Raw genomic sequence first — 21641 nt, 5'->3', positions numbered from 1 at the left:
AGACTGTTCACATTCACTTTATTTTGTTAGTTCAAAGATCTCCAGTGTGCTCACCCATCTTGGAGAAGCAATTTTGATTTGCTTCATGACAAAGTCAGGGCAGGTTGCATTGTCAATAGAAGACACCAGCAGTGTATCTCCCACTTCTCCACACCTTGTCTTAGGCCTGATCTACCATACGGGGTAGGTCAAATTTAGCCGCATTAGGTCGATTTAAAAATGAATGCATCCACACAACCAGCCCCATTCTGTTGACCTAAAGGGCTCTAAAATCGACTTCTGTACTCTTCCCCGGCTAGGGGAATAGCACTAAAATCGACTTTGCTGGGTTGAATTTGGGGTAGTGCAAACGCAAATCGACTGTATTGGCCTCCAGGAGCTATCCCAGAGTGCTTCATTGTGACAGCTCTGGACAGTACTTCGAACTCTGATGCACTAGCCAGGTACACTAGCCCCGGGAACTTTTGAATTTCATTTCCTGTTTGGTTAGCATGGCAAACTCAGCAGCACAGGTGACCATGCAGTCCCCCCAGAATCGTAGAGCGTAGAATGTTTCTACACTCCCCCTATCATCTCTGTCCCTGAGGTTATCGCAGATTAGAAGGTGAAAAAAAACGCACTCACGATGACATGTTTTCCGAATTCATGCAGTCCTCTCACACTGATAGGGCACAGCTTAATGCATGGAGGCATTCAGTGGCAGAGGCCAGGAAAGAATTAAGTGAACGCGAAGAGCGGAAGCAGAATCAGAGATTATTAGGGTTGGAAGGGACCTCAGAGATCATCTAGTCCAACCCCCTGCTCAAAGCAGGACCAAATCCCTAAATGGCCCCCTCAAGGATTGAACCTACAACCTTGGGTTTAGCAGGCCAATGTTCAAACCACTGAGCTATCCCTCTCCCCCATGCGATGCTGAGGCTAATGGGGGAGCAAACGGACATGATGAAGCGTCTGTTAGAGCTGCAGGAAAGCCAACAAGAGCACAGACCCCCTGCTGCATCCACTGTATAACCCCCTACCCTCCTCCCCATGTTCCATAGCCTCCTCACCCAGATGCCCAAGAACGTGGGGCGGGGGGCCTCCGGGCACCCAGCCACTCCACTGCAGAGGATGGCCCAAGCAACAGAAGGCTGTCATTCAAACCAGTTTGATTTTTAGTGTGGCTACAATAAGCAATGTGGCCTTGTCCATTATCTCATTTTTTTTGATTAATAAAGAAAAAATGCATGGTTTCAAAACAATGTTACTTTATTTTGAAGGGAGGAGGGGCGGTTGGCTTACAGGGAATTAAAATCAACAAAAGGGTTGGGTTTGCATCAAGGAGAAACACACAACTGTCACACCAAAGCCTGGTCAGTCAGCCTCTCTGATGTGCAGCGTGCCTTCCTATGCTCTTCTAATCGCCCTCATGTCTGGCACGAAACGATTGTCTGCCATTGCTTTCATGAAGGGAGGGGCAAGTACCCCAAACCACCCGCGACAATGTTTTTGCCCCATCAGGCATTGAGAGCTTAACCCAGAATTCCAATGGGCAGTGGAGACTGCAGGAAATGTGGGATAGCTACCCACAGTGCACCGCTCTAAGTCGATGCTAGCCAAGGTAGTGAGGATGCACTCTGCCGACTTAATACGCTTAGTGTGGACATACGCAATCGACTGTATAAAATCAATTTCTAAAAATCGACTTCTATAGAATCTACCTAATTTCGTAGTGTAGACATACCCTTAGAATGACCAGGAGCATCAACTGACCCCACCTTGACTGTGACGGGAAATCATCAAGTCATGCCCAGTTATCTTGGTAATGCATTCATGTTGCCTGTGCATCTGCAGTATTATCTAATAATTTGCATCCTCTTATGTACCATATTCACCGTCACCTTGAAAATTCTCTTTCTGTTTCTATTTTCCCAATAGACTTGAGCAGCAGCCTCCCTCCTAGGTATTATTTATTGCAGGTCTGCCCTGCTGCTTGCCGGAATCAGCTTATTTCCCTTTCCTTTGGAAAGCAGGCAGTCATCTGCATTCCCTGAAATTGCAGATGGCATGGAAGGATGAAAGCATGTCAGGAATGACTTCCAGCATTGCTGGGGAAAGGTCAATTCCTCTGCAAGTAGATCCAGGCTTTGTTACCTTGGAGGATATAAATCAAGTTATCATAATGTGTGTTTCAAAATGTGCAGTACATTGCATAGGATGTGGGGGTGTATGTGTGTTTTATTTTTTCTTGTATGGCATCCAAACTTGTGAGGGCTTCAGGCTTCTCCATAGCGCTATGCTGCCTTAGCAACAGAGATTCAGAGCATGAAGAGCAGGTATCTTTTCAGTCAATACTGCAATGTCTGATCCACGCTGAGAAACCTAGGGCCTTTGCAGAACTGATGAACTTTTGTCTTTTAATCTGTGACTGAAATGTAATTAACACAGCAGGGTGTGTATAAACCCTCCTTGTCTTGCTTAAACTGAATTGTACTGTACGGAGGCATATGAATAGAATATGTTCAGGAACTTTGTTGTAGCCCTGGTATTTTTATGCTAATCAAAAGCATCTTCCCATTGTAATACAACATCATAAACTATAAGGCAAGCAGACATGATTATAATTTGTCCTGTTATTTAATTCCTAATATAGTGTTATATTTGTTTTCTTTTTCATTTAGGTATGGATGATAAAAATGCAACAAAACTTAATGAGCTCATTCAAATTGGGTAAGTAAGAATTTTTTTCGCAACTAATAAAATCATAAAGCAGCTTGATTGCTGAGTTGATGGCCCAGTGCAGAGAGCATTTATTACTTTGTAAGGGCTGTAATTTAATTTAATATGCTGAAAAATATGAAATAACTTTGTTTCATATTTTTCCCCATACCTTTTCCTGAGAGGCAAACTTATTTAAATAGTAAATACACCAGGGGTAAAGTTTAAGACATTCCCTGATAGTGTGAAATGCTTTGTAGAAGATGTCTTCAAAAAAATAAATAAAGTTGATTGAATGTACAGAATATGACTTTCAGCACCGACATTACTGTGGTTTTAGGCCTTCACACTACTGTGGTTCTAGGCCTTTAGGCCAATCCTGTTAACACTTATGGATGTACTTAACTGTAAGCACGAGTAGTCTCCTTGACTTCAAGCAGGATTGGGGCCTCACTCCTGAACTGCACTATCCTCTGGATTATATAAGCGGTAGGAAGTTCTACTACTTTTTAGAAATGAATGCATGAAATACTTCTTGCGGGGTGGAGGGAGGGTTAAATAATTGAATTTTTCTGCTTTTCTAAATAGCTCATTACTCTAACACCTAGACTTTAGGACATAGGTATATGTGGTGGATTGGGGATCTCTTATAAAGTCAGTGTCATCCAAGCACTCTGACCAGCACAACATGATGACAAGAACATGCTCATTTTTCGCAAATTTAGGCCCCAGTCCTGTAGTGTGGTATTTACAGGCTCAGGGGTTTTCTTGACAGTGTCACTTTGCTGAATTGGGGCCTTAGTTTTCTTTAATGTCATCTGTTCTAACCAAATGGTGATTGTCTGGGAGAAAGTTAGATATTTATCTTACAAAGATTGTCTCATATCCAAGCATTTCAGAAATGTGGATTCTTGCACTTAAATATATTAAAACTCAATCTCTTAATATGACCTGGAGTGTAAATAGGTTTTACTTTTCTTATTGGGAAATCCAGAATTATTCACTCTTTGGCAGATGAAATAGTGCAGATTGACTGACTCTGCTCTTATCAGGCAGAAGAGGGACATCCTCTTTCTGCCCAAAAAGTTTCCTGTCATTCCAATGAGCAAACTGCACAACAGCAGTGTGTAAAATTGTATTTCCATTACCCAAATGGCAGTCTGTGTACATTAATCCAGGGAAGATGGATAGAGAGACAGCCCCCAACTCTACATGCACAGTCAAATACAATATGGACTAAAACCTTCCTTCTCCAGCTCACTGTGCTGCTGAAGTTACCCGACGTGGTGCTAGAAAGCCATAATCACACTTAGTTGCAGGCGATCTTTCTCTTCCCCCTTCCCAAACACAACAGGAAACATATGAAAATAGATTATCCTCACAGTCCCCTCATGAGATAGGTATAACTATTAGCCTTATTTGACAAGTGCGGAAACTTTGAGATGCAGAGGAACTGTGAGGAGCTACCCAGCATGTTACTGGCATAGCTGGGACTTGAACTTAGAGTCTTGACCTCTTTCATTCTACTTAGACCATGCAGCATCTCTGACTTTCTACAAGATCCTCACTCATTTATTTATCAAAACTAAATGACTAGATATATTGGTCAGAACCTTCGCAGCTGAGCTGAAAACCCAGGCTGCAAATGCCAAGTATTGATTGGAAACTTAATCTGCTGATTACACTGCTCTACAGCCAAAATGCTTCTGAAATAAATGTAGTCCAACTTTACTAATTCTGGGTCACTGAGAACGAAAATGATGCTTAAAATTGTTGATTGGCTCTAGTTTTCAAGTTATGCTATTGGGTCAGTATATACGACCCTTGACTTGGGAATAGCGGAGGATAAGTGAGTTATAAAGGGAAGGGATCTCAATTTAAACCAGAAATGACTAAAATACATCTTTGACTGGATCTATGAATAAATCTATGACTGGGTTTGGACAGTACTTGCTTTTTAGGCAAAACAATGAATGATGCAATCTGAAGCTGGTATTGTGTCATACATGATATGAATTGTATCATGTTATTCCTAGAAGTCATGGATGATGCACTCATAACAAAGCTTACATCACTCTGCTGAACAAATTGCCCTATATCAGCTCTAGAAATCATACAGTGTCGTGCTCTTCTTTGTCAGTGTTTGATTTTGCAAAGGGAGCAAAGTCTGTTTGCCAAAGTGAGCAGAGATGCCTCGTACTTATGTGAACAGTGCAGATAGCAGAAGTTATGTTTGGTGAAGTGACTTTTGCATCACAAAAGCGCAGTATAACCACTATGGTTAAGAAAGCCTATCACCTTTATTTTGGCTGCAAAATTGGAGATCAGGACAAGAGGTGGGCCCCACACATATGCTGCAATACTTGTGCAACAAATCTTCGCCAGTGGTTGAACCGGAATAGGAAATCTATGCCTTTTGCAGTGCCAGTGATTTGGAGAGAGCCAACAGATCATACCAGCAATTGTTACTTCTGCATGGTGCCTCCAGTTGGGAAAGGTGTGTCAAAGAAGAAAAAGTGGACTGTGCTTTATCCAAACATTCCATCAGCTATACGCCCAGTACCCCACGGAGAAGGACTGCCGGTTCCTGATGCACCAGAATCCATTCTCACTTGAGTCAGACGAGGAAGAGGATGAAACTTCTGGCCCTGAACCATCAATGTCACAGGACCCACATTTTCTCCCATCCTCCTCCTCTGAACCACACCTCATAACACAAGGTGAACTGAATGACCTTGTCAGGGATTTGGAACTACCCAAGAGTAAAGCAGAGCTGTTGGGCTCCAGACTACACCAGTGGAATCTCCTGGCAGGTGATAGGGTTTCCATGTTCCGTGACCGTCAAAAGGATCTTGTCCCATTCTTCTTCAGGGGAGGTGATCTTGTAGCCTACAACAACATCGATGGTGTGATGGCAGCCCTCCACATCGTTCACGATCCAGATGAGTGGAGACTGTTCATTGATTCATCGAAGACGAGTCTTAAAGCTGTTTTACTGCATAATGGCAATGTTTTGCCATCTATTCCAGTTGGTCATGCAGTCCATATGAAGGAAACCTATGACAACATGAAACAACTTTTGAGGTGCATAAACTATGACCAACATCAGTGGCAGCTTTGTGGCGATTTGAAGGTTGTTGCTCTCTTGCTTGGTCTGCAGACTGGATACACAAAGTACTGCTGTTTTCTCTGCGAATGGGATAGTCGTGCAAGAGATTCCCACTACATCAAGAAAGATTGGCCACTCCGACAGTCATTGGAGCCTGGGAGGAAAAGTGTTCAGCATCCACCACTTGTTGAATCAAGGAAGATTTTGTTACCACCCTTACACATCAAGCTGGGTCTGATGAAGAACTTTGTCAAAGCCATTGACAAAACACAAGCAGCTTTCAAGTACCTCCGTGGAAAATTTCCAAGGTTAAGTGAAGCTAAGATAAAGGAAGGTGTCTTTGTTGGTCCTCAGTTTCGTGAACAACTTCGAGATGATGCATTTGACCATGCACTGCGTGGCAAGGAAAAGAAGGCATGGAAAGCCTTCCAGTTAGTGGCAATAAATTTTGTTGGAAACAACAAGGCAGACAACTACAGGTTGTTGGTGGAAAACCTCCTCGAGGCATACAAAAGCCTTGGTTGCAACATGTCACTAAAGATACATTTTTTTGCACTCTCATCTAGATTTTTTTCCACCAAACTCTGGAGCAGTGAGCGGCGAGCGATTTCACCAGGACATTGCAACCATGGAGAAAAGCTATCAGGGCAAATAAGCTGGCTGTATTTTAAAGAATCCTTATTGAGGTTGCAGGAACAAACCATCCCGATGTGTAGGAAGAAAGGTAAATATGGCAGGCGACCAGCTTGGCTTAACAGTGAAATCCTTGCTCGTCTTAAACACAAAAAAACAGCTTACAAGAAGTGGAAGATTGGACAAATAACCAGGGAGGAGTATAAAAGTATTGCTCAGGCATGCAGGAGTGAAATTAGGAAGGCCAAATAACACTTGGAGTTGCAGCTAGCCGGAGATGTTAGGAGTAACAAGAAGGGTTTCTTCAGGTATGTTAGCAACAAGAAGAAAGTCAAGGAAAGTGTGGGCCCCTTGCTGAATGAGGGAGGGAACCTAGTGACAGAGGATGTGGAGAAAGCTAGTGTACTTAATGCTTTTTTTGCCTCTGTCTTCACAGACAAGGTCAGCTCCCAGACAGCTGCACTCTGCAGCACGGTATGGGGAGGAGGTGACCAGCTCTCTGTAGAGAAAGAAGTAGTTCCGGACTATTTAGAAAAGCTGGACGAGCACAAGTCTATGGGGCCGGATGCGCTGCATCTGAGGGTGCTAAAGGAGTTGGCCGATGAGATTGCAGAGCCATTGGCCATTATCTTTGAAAAATCATGGCGATCGGGGGAGGTCCCGGATGACTGGAAAAAAGCTAATGTAGTGCCCATCTTTAAAAAAGGGAAGAAGGAAGATCCAGGGAACTACAGGTCAGTCAGTCTCACCTCAGTCCCTGGAAAAATCATGGAACAGGTCCTCAAGGAATCAATTCTGAACCACTTAAAGGAGGGGAAAGTGATCAGGAACAGTCAGCATGGATTCACCAAGGGCAAGTCATGCCTGACTAACCTAATTGCCTTCTATGATGAGATAACCGGCTCTGTGGATGAGGGGAAAGCAGTGGATGTGCTATTTCTGGACTTTAGCAAAGCTTTTGATACAGTCTCCCACAGTATTCTTGCCAGCAAGTTAAAGAAGTCTGGGCTGGATGAATGGACGGTAAGGTGGATAGAAAACTGGCTAGATGGTCAGGCTCAACGGGTAGTGATCAATGGTTCCATGTCTAGTTGGCAGCCGGTATCAAGTGGAGTGCCCCAAGGGTCAGTGCTGGGGACGGTTTTATTCAATATCTTCATTAACGATCTGGAGGATGGTGTGGACTGCACCCTTAGCAAGTTTGCAGATGACATTAAACTGGGAGGAGTGGTTGATACGCTGGAGGGTAGGGATAGAATACAGAGGGACCTATACAAATTAGAGGATTGGGCCAAAAGAAATATGATGAGGTTCAACAAGGACAAGTGCAGAGTCCTGCACTTAGGACGGAAGAATCCCATGCACTGCTATAGACTAGGGACCGAATGGCTGGGCGGCAGTTCTGCAGAAAGGGACCTAGGGGTTACGGTGGACGAAAAGCTGAATATGAGTCAACAGTGTGCCCTTGTTGCCAAGAAGGCTAATGGCATTTTGGGTTGTATAAGTAGGGGCATTTCCAGCAGATCGAGGGATGTGATCATTCCCATCTATTCAGCACTGGTGAGCCTCATTTGGAGTACTGTGTCCAGTTTTGGGCCCCACACTACAAGAAGCATGTGGAAAAATTGGAAAGAGTCCAGTGGAGGGCAACAAAAATGATTAGGGGGCTGGAGCACATGACTTAGGAGGAGAGGCTGAGGGAACTGGGACTGTTTAGTCTGCAGAAGAGAAGAATGAGGGGGGATTTGATAGCTGCTTTCAACTACCTGAAAGGGGGTTCCAAAGAGGATGGATCTAGACTGTTCTCAGTGGTAGAAGATGACAGAACAAGGAGTAATGGTCTCAAGTTGCAGAGGGGGAGGTTTAGGTTGGACATTAGGAAAAACTTTTTCACTAGTCGGGTGGTGAAGCACTGGAGTGGGTTACCTAGGGAGGTTGTGGAATCTCCTTCCTTAGAGGTTTTTAAGGTCAGGCTTGACAAAGCCCTGGCTGGGATGATTTAGTTGGGTTTGGTCCTGCTTTGAGCAGGGGGTTGGACTAGATGACCTCCTGAGGTCGCTTCCAACCCTGAAATTCTATGATCAATGCTTGCAGACTATTGCTGGACAGTGACAAGAGATGCTCCATTTAATGAATACAAAAGACAAGCCAAGAAGCTCTGAGTAGACACTGAATAGGACTAAACTATATACATAATAGTTTTTTGCCTTTTGTTTCATAATAAATTTTAGTTAATAAAGTTAACCCTTTTGCTGATTTTTAAAGTGTTACATAAACAGGACAGGTGAAATATTACCATGTAAAGCAACCATAAACACATGAAAAGACCTAGGCCTGGTCTACACTAGGCGTTTAAACCGGTTTTAGGAGCGTAAAACCGATTTAACGCCACACCCGTCCACACTGAGAGGCCCTTTATATCGGTATAAAGGGCTCTTTAAACCGGTTTCTGTACTCCTCCCTAATGAGAGGAGTAGCGCTAGTATCGGAATTACCATATCGGATTAGGGTTAGTGTGGCCGCAGATCGACGGTATTGGCCTCCGGCCGGTATCCCACAGTGCACCACTGACCGCTCTGGACAGCAATCTGAACTCGGATGCAGTCGCCAGGTAGACAGGAAAAGCCCCGCGAACTTTTGAATATTTCCTGTTTGCCTAGCGTGGAGCTCAGATCAGCACGTGTGGCGATGCAGTTGAAAATCAAAATAAAGAAAGAGCTCCAGCATGGACCATGCGGATGTGATCGCTGTAAGGGCAGGCAAATCTGTTCTATCAGCGCTCCGTTACAGAAGACGAAATTCAAAATCATTTTTAAAAAATCTTCAGACAGACGCCATAGCAGGGGCTCAGCCCACTGCTGCGTGACAAACGTAACGGAAAGCCCAAGAATCAAATGGACGCTCATGGACTGGAGGACTCAAGCTATCCCACAGTTCCTGCAGTCTCCGAAAAGTATTTGCATTCTTGGCTGAGCTCCAAATGCTTCTAGGGTCAAACACAGTGTCCACGGTGGGTCAGGGCATAGCTCGGCAATTTACGCACCCCCCCACCCACCCCCAGAAGTGAAAGGGAAAACAATCCTCTCTTGACTCTTTAACATGTCACCCTATCTTTACTGAATGCTGCAGATAGACCCGATGGTGCAGCACTCAACACCAACATCCTTGCTCCCCCCCCCCGCCATGGGTGGCTGTTGGTGCAATACGACTGGTATCCGTCCTCGTCATCAGCCTATTGGCACATGGGGCAGTGCAAAAGGACTGGTAACCATGCAGACTAGCATCGGTGAGGTCTATCAAGGGTGCCTGGCCCTAATTTTTCCTGGTAGATGGTACAGTATGGCTGATAACCATCGTCGTCATAGCAACAGGGGGCTGAGCTCTGTCAGCCCCCACCCTTCATGTGTAAAAAAAAGATTCAATTGCCCCTGGACTAGCAGAGGGATGCTGGGCTCCTCTGCTCCACACTCCTTACTGTCCTGTCTGGACTATCATAGCAGCTGGAGGCTGCCTTCCACTCATTTCTCACTAACAAGTCAGTGTGTCTTATTCCTGCATTCTTTATTACTTCATCACACAAGTGGGGGGACAATGCTACAGTAGCCCAGGAAGGCTGGGGGAAGAACGGAATCAACAGGTGGGGTTGTTGCAGGAGCACCCCCTGTGAATAGCATACAGCTCATAATTTCTGCAGGATCTGACACAGAGCAGCTGTGCTCTCTGATACAGTGGTTCTCTTGTACACTTGCACATATTCTAGGCAGGACTGATTCTATTTTTAGATACCAAAAAGGAGGGATTGAGTCTGGGAGTCATTCCCAATTTTGGCTTTTGCGCCCCTGGCTAAGAGCAGCCAGGGGCAGTTATGACAGCAGCAAATGGTGCAAAACGACTGGTAGCCATGCTCATCTTTTTACCAATTTATGGATTGGTAGATGGTGCAGTATGGCTGATAACCATCTCTGCTGTCATGCAAAAGCAAAAGCATGCTGCTGTGTAGCGCTGCTGAATCGCCTCTGTCAGCGGCATCTAGTACACATACCGTGACAGTCACGAAAGGCAAAACAGGCTCCATGATTGCCATGCTATGGCATCTGCCAGGGCAATCCAGGGAAAAAAGGCGCAAAATGCTTGTCTGCCGTTGCTTTCCCAGAGGAAGGAGTGACTGACGACATTTACCCAGAACCACCCGCGACAATGATTTTTGCCCCATCAGGCACTGGGATCTCAACCCGGAAATTCCAAGGGGCGGGGGAGGCTGCGGGAACTATGGGATAGCTACGGAATAGCTACCCACAGTGCAACGCTCCAGAAGTCGATGCTAGCCTCGGACCGTGGACGCACACCACCGATTTAATGTGTTTAGTGTGGCCGCGCGCACTCGATTTTATACAATCTGTTTTGCTAAACCGGTTTATGCAAATTCAGAATAGTTCCGTAGTGTAGACGTACCCCTAGGTTTACAATTTATGATTAAAACTCTATCTACACAATATACATAGACATAAAATGTAAAAACTTAAATGTCTTAGAAACAGTAGCCAATCAGTTGTTTTAATTGTCATATTTGAATTCAGCACATCAAAATACATAATAAATAGCACATTTTATCTCTGAAGCAGAGAACTTCTCAAAAATTGTGGACCAGTGTTATTTCTGACAATTAAGAATTCTTGGCACAAAATGTCACACTTGATTTAGTTACCTTAAAAATCCCAGGTTCATCTAGAATTGAGCAAATGTGAAGCTTTTTGCGCTGCTGTCAGCAGTTATCTGAAGCCATGGGGTTCTAGAAAATAGGCCAAAATAGAGCTAAATATGACTTATTTCGGAATGTTGGAATTGCTATACCAGTTCAGACCAGTGGTCTATCTAGTCTTTGGATGCTGGCCACTGTTGGAACAGAGTTGCTAGAATTTCTATACTGGGCAACTATGGAACAAAGTATTGTTAAACATTCTTGGGACTCTTCATAGAATCTCAGGGTTGGAAGGGACCTCAGGAGGTCATCTAGTCCAACCCCCTGCTCAAAGCAGGACCAAACCCAACTAAATCATCCCAGCCAGGGCTTTGTCAAGCCTGACCTTAAAAACCTCTAAGGAAGGAGATTCCACTACCTCCCTAGGTAACCCATTCCAGTTCTTCACCACCCAACTAGTGAAAAAGTTTTTCCTAATGTCCAACCTAAACCTCCCCCTCTGCAACTTGAGACCATTACTCCTTGTTCTGTCATCTTCTACCACTGAGAACAGTCTAGATCCATCCTCGTTGAAAGCAGCTATCAAATCCCCCCTCATTCTTCTCTTCTGCAGACTAAACAATCCCAGTTCCCTCAGCCTCTCCTCGTAAGTCATGTGCCCCAGCTCCCTAATCATTTTCATTGCCCTCTTCTGGACTCTCTCCAACTTGCCCACATCCTTTCTGTAGTGGAGGGCCCAAAACTGGACTCAGAACTCCAGATGTGGCCTCACCAGTGCTTAATAGAAGGGAATAACAACTTCCCTCAACATGCTGGCAGTGCTCCTACTAATGCAGCCCAATATACTGTGAGCCTTCGTGGCGACAAGGGCACACTGACACGTATCAAGCTTCTCATCCAATGTAATCCCCAGGTCCTTTTCTGCAGAACTGCTGCTTAGCCAGTCGGTCCCCAGCCTGTAGCAGTGCATGGGATTCTTACTTCCTAAGTGCAGGACTCTGCACTTGTCCTTGTTGAACCTCATGAGATTTCTTTTAGCCCAATCCTCCAATTTGTCTGTACCCTATCCGTACCCTCCAGTGTATCTACCTCTCCCCCAGCTTAGTGTCGTCTGCGAACTTGCTGAGGGTGTAATTCATCCCATCATCCAGATCATTAATAAAGATGTTGAACAAAACCAGCCCGAGGACCAACCCCTGGGGCACTCAGCTTGATACCGGCTACCAACTAGACATCGAGCCGTTGATCACTACCCATTGAGCCCGACGATCTAGCCAGCTTTCTATTCACCTTATAGTCCATTCATCTAATCCATATTTCTTTAACTTGCTGGCAAGAATACTGGAGACAGTATGAAAAGCTTTGCTAAAATCAAGGTATATCACATCCACCGCTTTCCCCATATCCACAGAGCCAGTTATCTCATCATAGAAGGCAATCAGGTTAGTCAAGCATTACTTAACCTTGGTAAATCCATGTTGACTGTTCCTGATCACCTTCCTCTCCTCCAGGTGCTTCAAAATGAATTCCTTGAGGACCTGCTTCATGATTTTTTCCAGGGACTGAAGTACCGGTCTGTAGTTCCCTGGATTCTCCTTCTTCCCTTTTTTAAAGATGGGCACTGTTTGCCTTTTTCCAATTTTCCATGACCTTCCCCGATTGCCACAAAATTTCAGAGATAATGGCCAATGGCTCTACAGTCACATCAGCCAACTCCCTCAGTACTCTCGGATGCATTGCATCCAGCCCCATGGACTTGTATGTCCAGCTTTTCTAAACAGTCCTTAACCTGTTCTTTCACCGCTGAGGGCTGCTCACTTCCTCCCCATATTGTGCAGCCCAGTGCAGCAGTCTGGGAGCTGACCTTGTCTGTGAAGACAGACACAAAAAAAACATTGAGTGTACTTCAGCTTTTTCCACATCATCTGTGACTAGGCTGCCTCCCCCATTCATTAAGGGTCCCCACTTTCCCTGATCACCTTCTTGTTGCAAACATACCTGTAGAAACCCTTCTAGTTACCCTTCATATCCCTTGGTAGCTGCATCTCCAATTGTGCTTTGGTCTTCCTGATTACACCCCTGCATGCTCGAGCAATATATTTATACTCCTCTTTAGTCATCTGTACAAGTTTCCACTTCTTGTAATCTTCCTTTTTGTGCTTAAGCTCACTGAAGATTTCACGGTTAAGCCAAGCTGGTCGCCTGCCATATTTGCTGTTCTTTCTGCACATCAGGATGATTTGTTCCTGCATCCTCAATAAGGCTTCTTTAAAATACAGCCAGCTGTCTTGGACTTGTTTTCCCCCTCATATTAGCCTCCCAGGGGATCCTGCCCATCAGTTCCCTGAGGGAATCAAAGTTTGCTTTTTTGAAGTTCAGGGTCCCTATTCTGCTGCTCTCCTTTTTTCCTTTGATCAGGATCCTGAACTTGACCATCTCATGGTCACTGCTACCCAGGTTGCCACCCACTTCTACTTCTACAAATTCTTCCTGTTTGTGAGCAGGAATCATAGATTATTAGGGTTGGAAGGGACCTCAGGAGATCATCTAGTCCAACCCCCTGCTCAAAGCAGGACCAATCCCCACTTCCCTAAATGGCCCCCCTCAAGGATTGAACTCACAACCCTGGGTTTAGCAGGCCAATGCTCAAACCACTGAACTATCCCTCCCCCCCACGGCCCCTAGTTTGTTCCTCCAGCACTTGCACCAGGAAGTTGTGCCCAACACACCAAAAACTTCCTGGATTGTCTGTGCACTGCTGTATTGCTCTCCCAGCAGATATCAGGGTGATTGAAGTCCCCAATAGGAACCAGGGCCTGTGATCTGAAAATTTCTGTTAGTTTTCTGAAGAAAGCCTCATCTACCTCATCCTCCTGGTCTGGTGGTCTATAGCAGATGCCCACCACATCACCTTTGTTGCTTTCGGCTCTAAACTTACCCCAAAGATACTCAACAGGCTTTTCTCCAGTTTTATACTGGAGCTCTGAGCAATCATGCTGCTATCTTATATACAGTGCAATTTGTCAACTTATTCTCCCCTGCCCGTGCTTCCAGTTTATACCCATCCATGATAGTGCTCCAGTCATGTGAGTTACCCCACCAAGTCCTTGTCATTCCAATCACATCATATCGTATTAGAGTTGTTAAAAGTGACGCTGGTGGATTTAGGCCCAGATTTTATATTTTGTGTAGTAAACAAAAGTTTTACAAAGCCTAGGCTCAAGAGAAATGTTTCTGTGGATTTTTTAAATTCACTGAAGACATATGTGGGTGATTTAAACCTACTCTGGCTGTGTTTTAGTTGTGTGCTAGTTCATAAGGACTAGACAGGGAAACCAAGTAATCTGTTAGAGGAAGGATGAACCAGTGGGCAGGACACTAGCCTAGCATGTGGGAGGTTTAGGTTCAAGTCCCTCCTCTGCCACAAACATCCTGGGTGAACTTGAGTAAATCCCTTAATCTCTGTGTGCCTCAAGTGCCCACACAGGGTGGTATGCTAATGTTAAATGTATTAGAGATTGTGTGATGCTTGGATACTGTGGTAATAGGGGCTGTGCATGTGGGTAGATGGATGTTCTATTCTAAACAGAGAAATTCAAAACAAAATAAACACCACCAATGGTAATGTGTACAGCATCTCTGACAAATCAAAGAATTCAAATAATTAGATGATGATGATAATAGCACAACTAAAGAAATTTTTAATATTGTGTCCATTTGAATGATTGCATTCTCGGTTAAACTCAGAGGGTTGCTTTGTTTGGTGTAGGAATGGTATTGCAAAGTGCTGTGGTTCAGTTCCCTTTGATTTCGCTGGGAGTTGAGTGCTTGGGCATACTGTAGGATTAAAATTGATATATTTGACATTCATGTTTGATAACTCTCAATCTCTCAATACCTAAATCAAATTGGAATGTATACTGCAGAAAGCCCCCAAACATCACAAGCTCTATTTCAGCAGTTAGGAAATTCTGAGGATGTGAACTATACTAAAGATTCTTAATCATGTTTTGTGTAATCTGTTTTTGAATATTCAGCACTTTGTTAGGTTTGGAAACATCCCAGGTTAAAAGAAACCAAGATCTAAGCAGGAAGAACATGTTTTTAAGATAACTACTTTTGTTGCAGGCTGTTTCTGTTTTGATACTCATTAATCTGTCATGTTCTTTTAAATTAATTAAACTACTCCTCCCCCTATCCCTGCTGTGCCATGTGCTTGCATTAGGAATGTACCTCCTTCAGCCATATTTAATTTTACACTAGTTTAAAGTTGCAATAACTGATTATTGGACTCCTTTCTAGATTATTTAAAAACATCATGCCCTACTGAAAAGGGAGTAAGAGAAATCATTCCACCACAGCAGGACATGTAAACTTGGAGGGGAGCTCTTTTCTTTCATTTTAAAGGAGGGTAAAGAGTAGAAATTTTGAGTGCTAATGTCATGAAATAATATCCACGGGCAGACATGGTGAATTTCCATGTGAATATATTGATGTTGCATTCTTCATCTCTCTCTCATCCTTTTAGATTAGCTACCTGCTAATAGTTTGTGTATAATAATTTGGTGGAGCACAATTTGATTGCTTGCTTCTAAACTGTGGTAGCCCATAGAATACACAGGGTAGCGTGATGTGGTCCTCCAGCAGTAGTGCTGCCGGCATTTTTGCCTTTATCTTACTTCCTCTATCCTTGGTTTTATTTTATTTTCCTTTATTTGCCCTTTCTCTGCTGTCTCTGCAGTTCTTACATCTGATGTATTGCAGAGAAAATCATGCCTAGGATCACATGGTAACGGTCAGCTGCCGTTATTTTTGTAGCCAGATACAGGGGTACAGTGCCAGAGTGATGTTTCAGTAATGGTTACTGCTGGTGAGTTACTGCTGCCCAAAGTGTGTCTGAGCAGGTGGCAGACAGCTGAGCAGGAGGCATGGCAGGTAGCCCATTATACGTGGCAGGTGCAACATGCATAAATGTTTTGTGGGCAGTGCTGTCAGAATTCATAATGCCACAAAAAATACAAACAATGACCAATGCTTTTTTCTTTTGCTTGGATCAGTTACGTTACATTACATAAGAGATGCAATAAATTGGCAAAAAGTGGTAACATTTTAAATGGATAGGGAGACAGGAAATGAAAAATGAAGATATCTATGGAGGAGGGAGGGTTCAAAAATCTGATTTTTTTTTTTTTAAATTGACAAAAAAATGTTAACCTTATTTTAGAATTTCCTAGTGTTTGGGTTTTTTTGGTAAAACTATAGTGATCTGTTAGGGTGGTTGTTGCATTTTTACAACCCTAGCTCCAGTTACTACCTTGAAATTATTACCCTATTTGTGTAGAGTCAATAATGTACCCTTATCTGGACATGGATCAGGCACTTAAACTGAGCTGATGGCTTGTGTGATACAGTTGTACAGCACCAGTGAATTTATATGTGATACTACATTGAAGACACTTGTGTGAGAAATTTTGGTTTAATTAAAATCTAGTTACAGGAGCTGATCCTCAGCTGTTTTAAATTGTCATGGCAGTTGATGGTGCTATGATAATTTACACCACCTATCGGGCTTCTCCACATTTTTTCAGATTTGTACCTAAAAGGCCTGATCCATAACTAAGGCTAAGATTTTGTCTCAGATATTTTTAGTAAAAGTCACAGATGGGTCATGGATGATAAACAAAAATTTATGGAAGCCTGTGACCTATCCCTGACTTTCACTAAAAATAACTGAGACAAAATGGGGAGGGAGGAGGGTCCAGCACCTACTGCTGCTGGGGCTCCAGGGGGCCACCCATTGTGGCTGAGAGTGCTGGGGTCCCCCTGCCACTTGTGGCTACTCGGAGCTGTGGGCCCAGAGCTGGGAGTTCCAAGGTTTGTCCATGGCATCTGGCCAGCTGTGGGGGCCCTGTGCTGCACTGGGGCTGAAGTGGAAAATGTCATGGAGGTCTCTGGAAGTCTCGGATTCTGTGACAAAATCTTAGCTTTATCCATAACCCATTAAATTCAGTGGGAGACTTTCCACCGTCTTCAGTGGGCTTTGGATCAGGTCATAAGTGCAAGTTTGATTACACCGATGGTTTCCCCTCTTACTACAGTAGAAAACTGAGTTTGTCCACTGAGCAAAAAAAAAAAATAGTTACAGGCGTGCTGATTGTGTGAATCCATTGTTGTCCCACTTGTCTACATAATGATTTGACATGTCCACGTAGCAGCAATGTGTCAGCTAGAACCATTCTGATGCATCCAGGCATAACACCCCTTACAACCATGATGTGTGTTCTTGCACCTTATCCTATCCAACATGGGTTTCATAAAAGGCTTCTCCCATAATGCCCAGAACTGTTGGTGGGAATCAGGGCCGGCTCCAGACCCCAGCGCGCCAAGCGCGCACTTGGGGCGGCATGCCGTGGGGGGGCTCTGCCTGTCACTGGGAGGGCGGCAGGCAGCTCCGGTGGACCTCCCGCAGGCGTGCCTGCGGATGCTCCACCGGAAGCCGCGGGACCAGTGGACCCTCCGCAGGCACTTCTGCAGGAGGTCCACCGGAGCCGCGGGACCGGCGACCGCCAGAGCGCCCCCCACGGCGTGCCGCCGTGCTTGGGGCGGCGAAATTGCTAGAGCCGCCCCTGGTGGGAATGGGGATTTTTTTATGATTACCAAACATGAGGCACTGCATTCTAGGAGGGAGCTGCAGCAGTGTACTGTATGTCTAATTCTTTTACCTTCATGCCCTCATTGGGGAGGCTGTACTGATGCAACAGAACCTGATCCAGACCTTGTTTTGCAACCAATACTAATAAAACAGCTGTCCCACCTGTTGTATAGATGGAGAGTTCCAAGCAGCGGTTTGTTGTGATACCTTTTTGCCTAACACAGACAGAACTTTGGGGTATTCCTGTTGCTGGAAGCATTGTGAATTTCTGGTAAATATTGCTTTAGAATGTCACAAAGTATCAGAATTCAAGGACATTTGTAAAAGTTACAGAAAAGTAGACAACCGTGCAGTTCATTTAAGTTTTTGTAGTTACTATTTTGGGGGAAGGAGAAACAATAATAAATATTGATGATAATATATATCCAGAGCTTTTTGTCGACTGCAGACTCACTAGATCTTTCTAGCTCATTTCCCATTCCAGACAGCATGGCCTAGAGCAGAATCCTCAGTGCTGTTATCCCCAGTATCACTCTTGAGATGGTGGCACTGTGACTAGCACAGACACCTGCAAACCACTTAGGTCCCCAAACTCCAATGGAAATGGAAACTTGGGCCTCTGATGAAAAGTGAGTGCTTGACATCATACATCTGGTGAGTCAGACACAAGGAGGAAGTTCTATGCTTGCCCAAAGCAAAACTCAAACGTTTGCCAGCTAAACTCAGGCAAAACAGTCTGATTAGAGGCATTCTCAACTGGGTTTGTTGCCTTCTCACACTGTGCGCCCACTAGGAAGATAGATTTCAGTCCTTGTGAATGAGGTTCATTCATACCAGTTCTGTCCTTGTTTGTATTTAACTAGGGGTGTTAAATCACATGCTAGTTTCATGTAAATCTACTTGCTTGCAGGAGGTTGATTTTTCAAAAGGACACTGACTTCATGATCAGTAATATTTGTAGCTAGGATAAGGGGATCAAAACTCATGTTTTGGGGCATAAGATCTCTGCTGTTCTGGTCAGGAAGGAATCCCACCCTTCAACTGTTGCATTGCATAGACAGGCAGGTGTGTATTGTGCCCTCCTCTGAGGATCAAGGAATTGGTCACTGCCAGAGACCAGGTGTTAGACTTGATGGACCTCAGGGACTAATAGATGGCTTCAAACAATCCCAAGTTTTGGTTAGATTTAAAAGAAGGCAGCAATGCTACACTTATAGCAGTTACAATATATTGCATCAGTGTGAAGAAATATCAGTCCTTGTGTACTGTTGGGAAGGTCCCATGGCTGACAGGTCTGCAGCAGACTGAGGGTAGGTAGCACTGTTTCACAGCTTAGCAAGTAGCTTTTGTTTCAAGCAACAAAGGTGGGTTTTTGTTTTTTTTTTTACTTGAGCTTTTTAATTAAAAAAAATTTTTTTTTAAGGAATCAGTCATCACCTCTTGTGTATCACAAAAGTTCATCAAATGATGCCAGTACAAAAGAGCTCTCCTTGCTTCTGACAGCTCAGTGCAAATTAAAATCTACTCTGACAGCTCTGGGAGTTTCTGAATCTGCTGACACCCACAGCTTAATGGTTCACACATCTCGGCCTACTTCGTTAATTGACCTGTTGCATCTCCCCTGGCCTGCTTAGTTTCCACAGCACCCCTGTTAGCAGCTTCCCCACTTAGCAGCCTAGGTTAGAAACCCGTTACCAGTCCATCTTTCTTCCCTCCATCAAACAAAGAAAGTGGCCCTGCTGTAGGGGCAGCCTCCAGCACTCCTTTGCTTCCTCTCACACTCTGCAGGATCTCCTCTGCACAGTCTAGATTCCCCTTCTGGTTACCACCATCAGCAGCTCAGGGCTGTCAGCCCCTGCATCATGGGCCTGTAACTAGAGAGAAGGATAGTCTAAGGGGGGTGGAGGTGGGGAAAGAGGTTTAAAAGTAATACTTTTCCCATAAGGAAAACAAAAATTATCTTCTCAGGAGACTTATGATTATTGATGTGGTGTTGGAGCCAAAAGAAGTCTAACCATACTGTAAATGTTTAGTACACACAGACCCCAGCACAAACAGCTGGGCTTCATTTCGGCTAGAGGGAAGCTCGGTGATGGCCTTTGAGAGGATTCTTTGCATGCTCTCAAATCTAAAGACCCTTCGGAATCTTCAGACAGGCCCTGTGGTGCAATCGTGGGGGGAAAGTAAGACAAAACAATGGTCTTTTATGGCCACCCCAAAATGAAAAGGCTGGCTTTGAGGATCATCTCCTCCTGCCAAGGTGACAAAGAATTCAAGCCTGTTTTTCATATAGGGTCTCTTATTCAATGGGCAGCCTCTTGTATAGTGCTTCCTGTGAGTCTAGCAGTGCAGAGGTACAAGAGTCACTTCTGTTTCATTTTCAGGAGCCTAAAAGATGGCAAAGGCCTCAACATGCCCCTGTAAATCTGGATTCCTGCCCAGCAACCCCTTGCATTCCTGCCCAGTCATGTAGGATTCTTTGTATCCAACTTTTTCACTGAACTATGTATATGTTGCTTTAGTCATAGTGCCTATAAATATTTCTCTTTCAAATATACTTAGGGCCACGACTGTTCGCTACAAAGGGAGAAACCTTCGGATCAAAGCTCCAATGTGCAGGGCACTGAAGAAACTTTGTGACCCAGATGGTACGTAAGAGAAGCTGAAATGGGAAAGTTGTAACAGATGATCAGGAGAGCGTGAGTGGCAGTAGGGATTTTTTGGTGTATGCCTCTCTGGCAAGGGAATTCATGCTATCTCAGGTTCTTTTGGGGCACTGGATGTTCCTGTTCTCTAGTTGCCCCATTCATTTGCATCACCAGTGATACAGCTTTGAGAAAAATCCACTTCTGTAGAACTTGAGATCTGATGCTGGCTGCTAAAGTACCATGCAAATAGAGAAATTGGAAAAGAAGTTGCTACGTTGGAGAAAATCCTTTTTGCTTTGCATCTCGGGCTTAGAGCCCTGCAATCCGACTTGAACCTGACAGGACCAGACTACGTGCCAGGTTTTAGTCGGGTCAGAAAACAACCCGACCTACTCAGGGTCAGGTTGCCCATGGGGTCAGTGCAGTGGCTTGCATGTCCTGCTCTTGCCAGCTGCCACCACCTCACTGTACTAGGTGTGCTGTAGAGCGTGTGCGCCAAGGAGTTGCAGTGCCTCTCACTCTGCAGTGTGCGCGCAGCACAGTGGGCATGGTGGCTGATAGGAGTAGGACATGCAGTCACTGCATGCAGCTGCCAACGTGTTGACCCCACAGGCAGGAGGCGTCGGCACTGACTCAGGTTGGGGGAAGGGTCAGTTAATGACTCTCTTACAGTTGGGTCGGGTGGGCTTGGGTCCAGTTCAAAACCAGTTCAGGCTTAAAAATTAGGCACAAGCAGACCTTTACTCAATTCTGTACTTGTGGATGGCTGTCTTCATCCTAGTGCCAGCAAATGAACAGCTGTATGTTGCTTAGCATTGAACATTTCAGGTCTTCTTTACTCTTTCCACCTCAATACAAAGCACGCTTTCATCAGCGAGCAATGTTAAATGCAATTTAAAGATCTGAACAATTACACTTGTCAGTTCCTAGCCATCTGTGTTTTGACATAGCACTGCTTAATCAACTGTCCGCTGTAGTGCAATTGCAGTGTCCAAAGATAACATTGGTGCATCAGAACTGGAGGTAATCTGAGGAAGTAGGCTCCACTGGTGAATTTTTACTGCCCAAATGCTCTAATGATGTTTTCCCCACTTTCAATTTTTAGTTCATCTGACTGAACATTTATCTCCATTTCTGACTGAGTTGCATGTGTCAGGAACACCTGTCTGCTTTGACCCATTGTTTTGCTCTCCTTCTTCCTTT

At 44.5% G+C, this 21641-nt stretch overlaps 1 protein-coding gene across 7 annotated transcripts in view; it reads left to right on the top strand.

Moving 5' to 3' along the window:
- Positions 1-21641, top strand: part of CRAMP1 (cramped chromatin regulator homolog 1) — a 117702-nt gene that overhangs the window by 38224 nt on the left and 57837 nt on the right. For all 7 annotated transcript variants that reach the window (XR_005585658.1, XM_039492486.1, XM_039492485.1 and 4 more), the window contains 2 exons: positions 2661-2709; positions 20353-20438. Coding sequence is in view for 6 of the 7 variants with exons in the window: in XM_039492486.1 (XP_039348420.1) it covers positions 2661-2709; positions 20353-20438 (135 nt within the window). In the remaining variant the exon portion in view is untranslated. The remainder of the gene's footprint in view (positions 1-2660; positions 2710-20352; positions 20439-21641) is intronic.

This window comes from Mauremys reevesii, linkage group 10 (assembly GCF_016161935.1).
Source record: "Mauremys reevesii isolate NIE-2019 linkage group 10, ASM1616193v1, whole genome shotgun sequence".
NCBI lineage: Eukaryota > Metazoa > Chordata > Testudines > Geoemydidae > Mauremys > Mauremys reevesii.
This window is presented reverse-complemented; position numbering and strand designations above follow the sequence as displayed.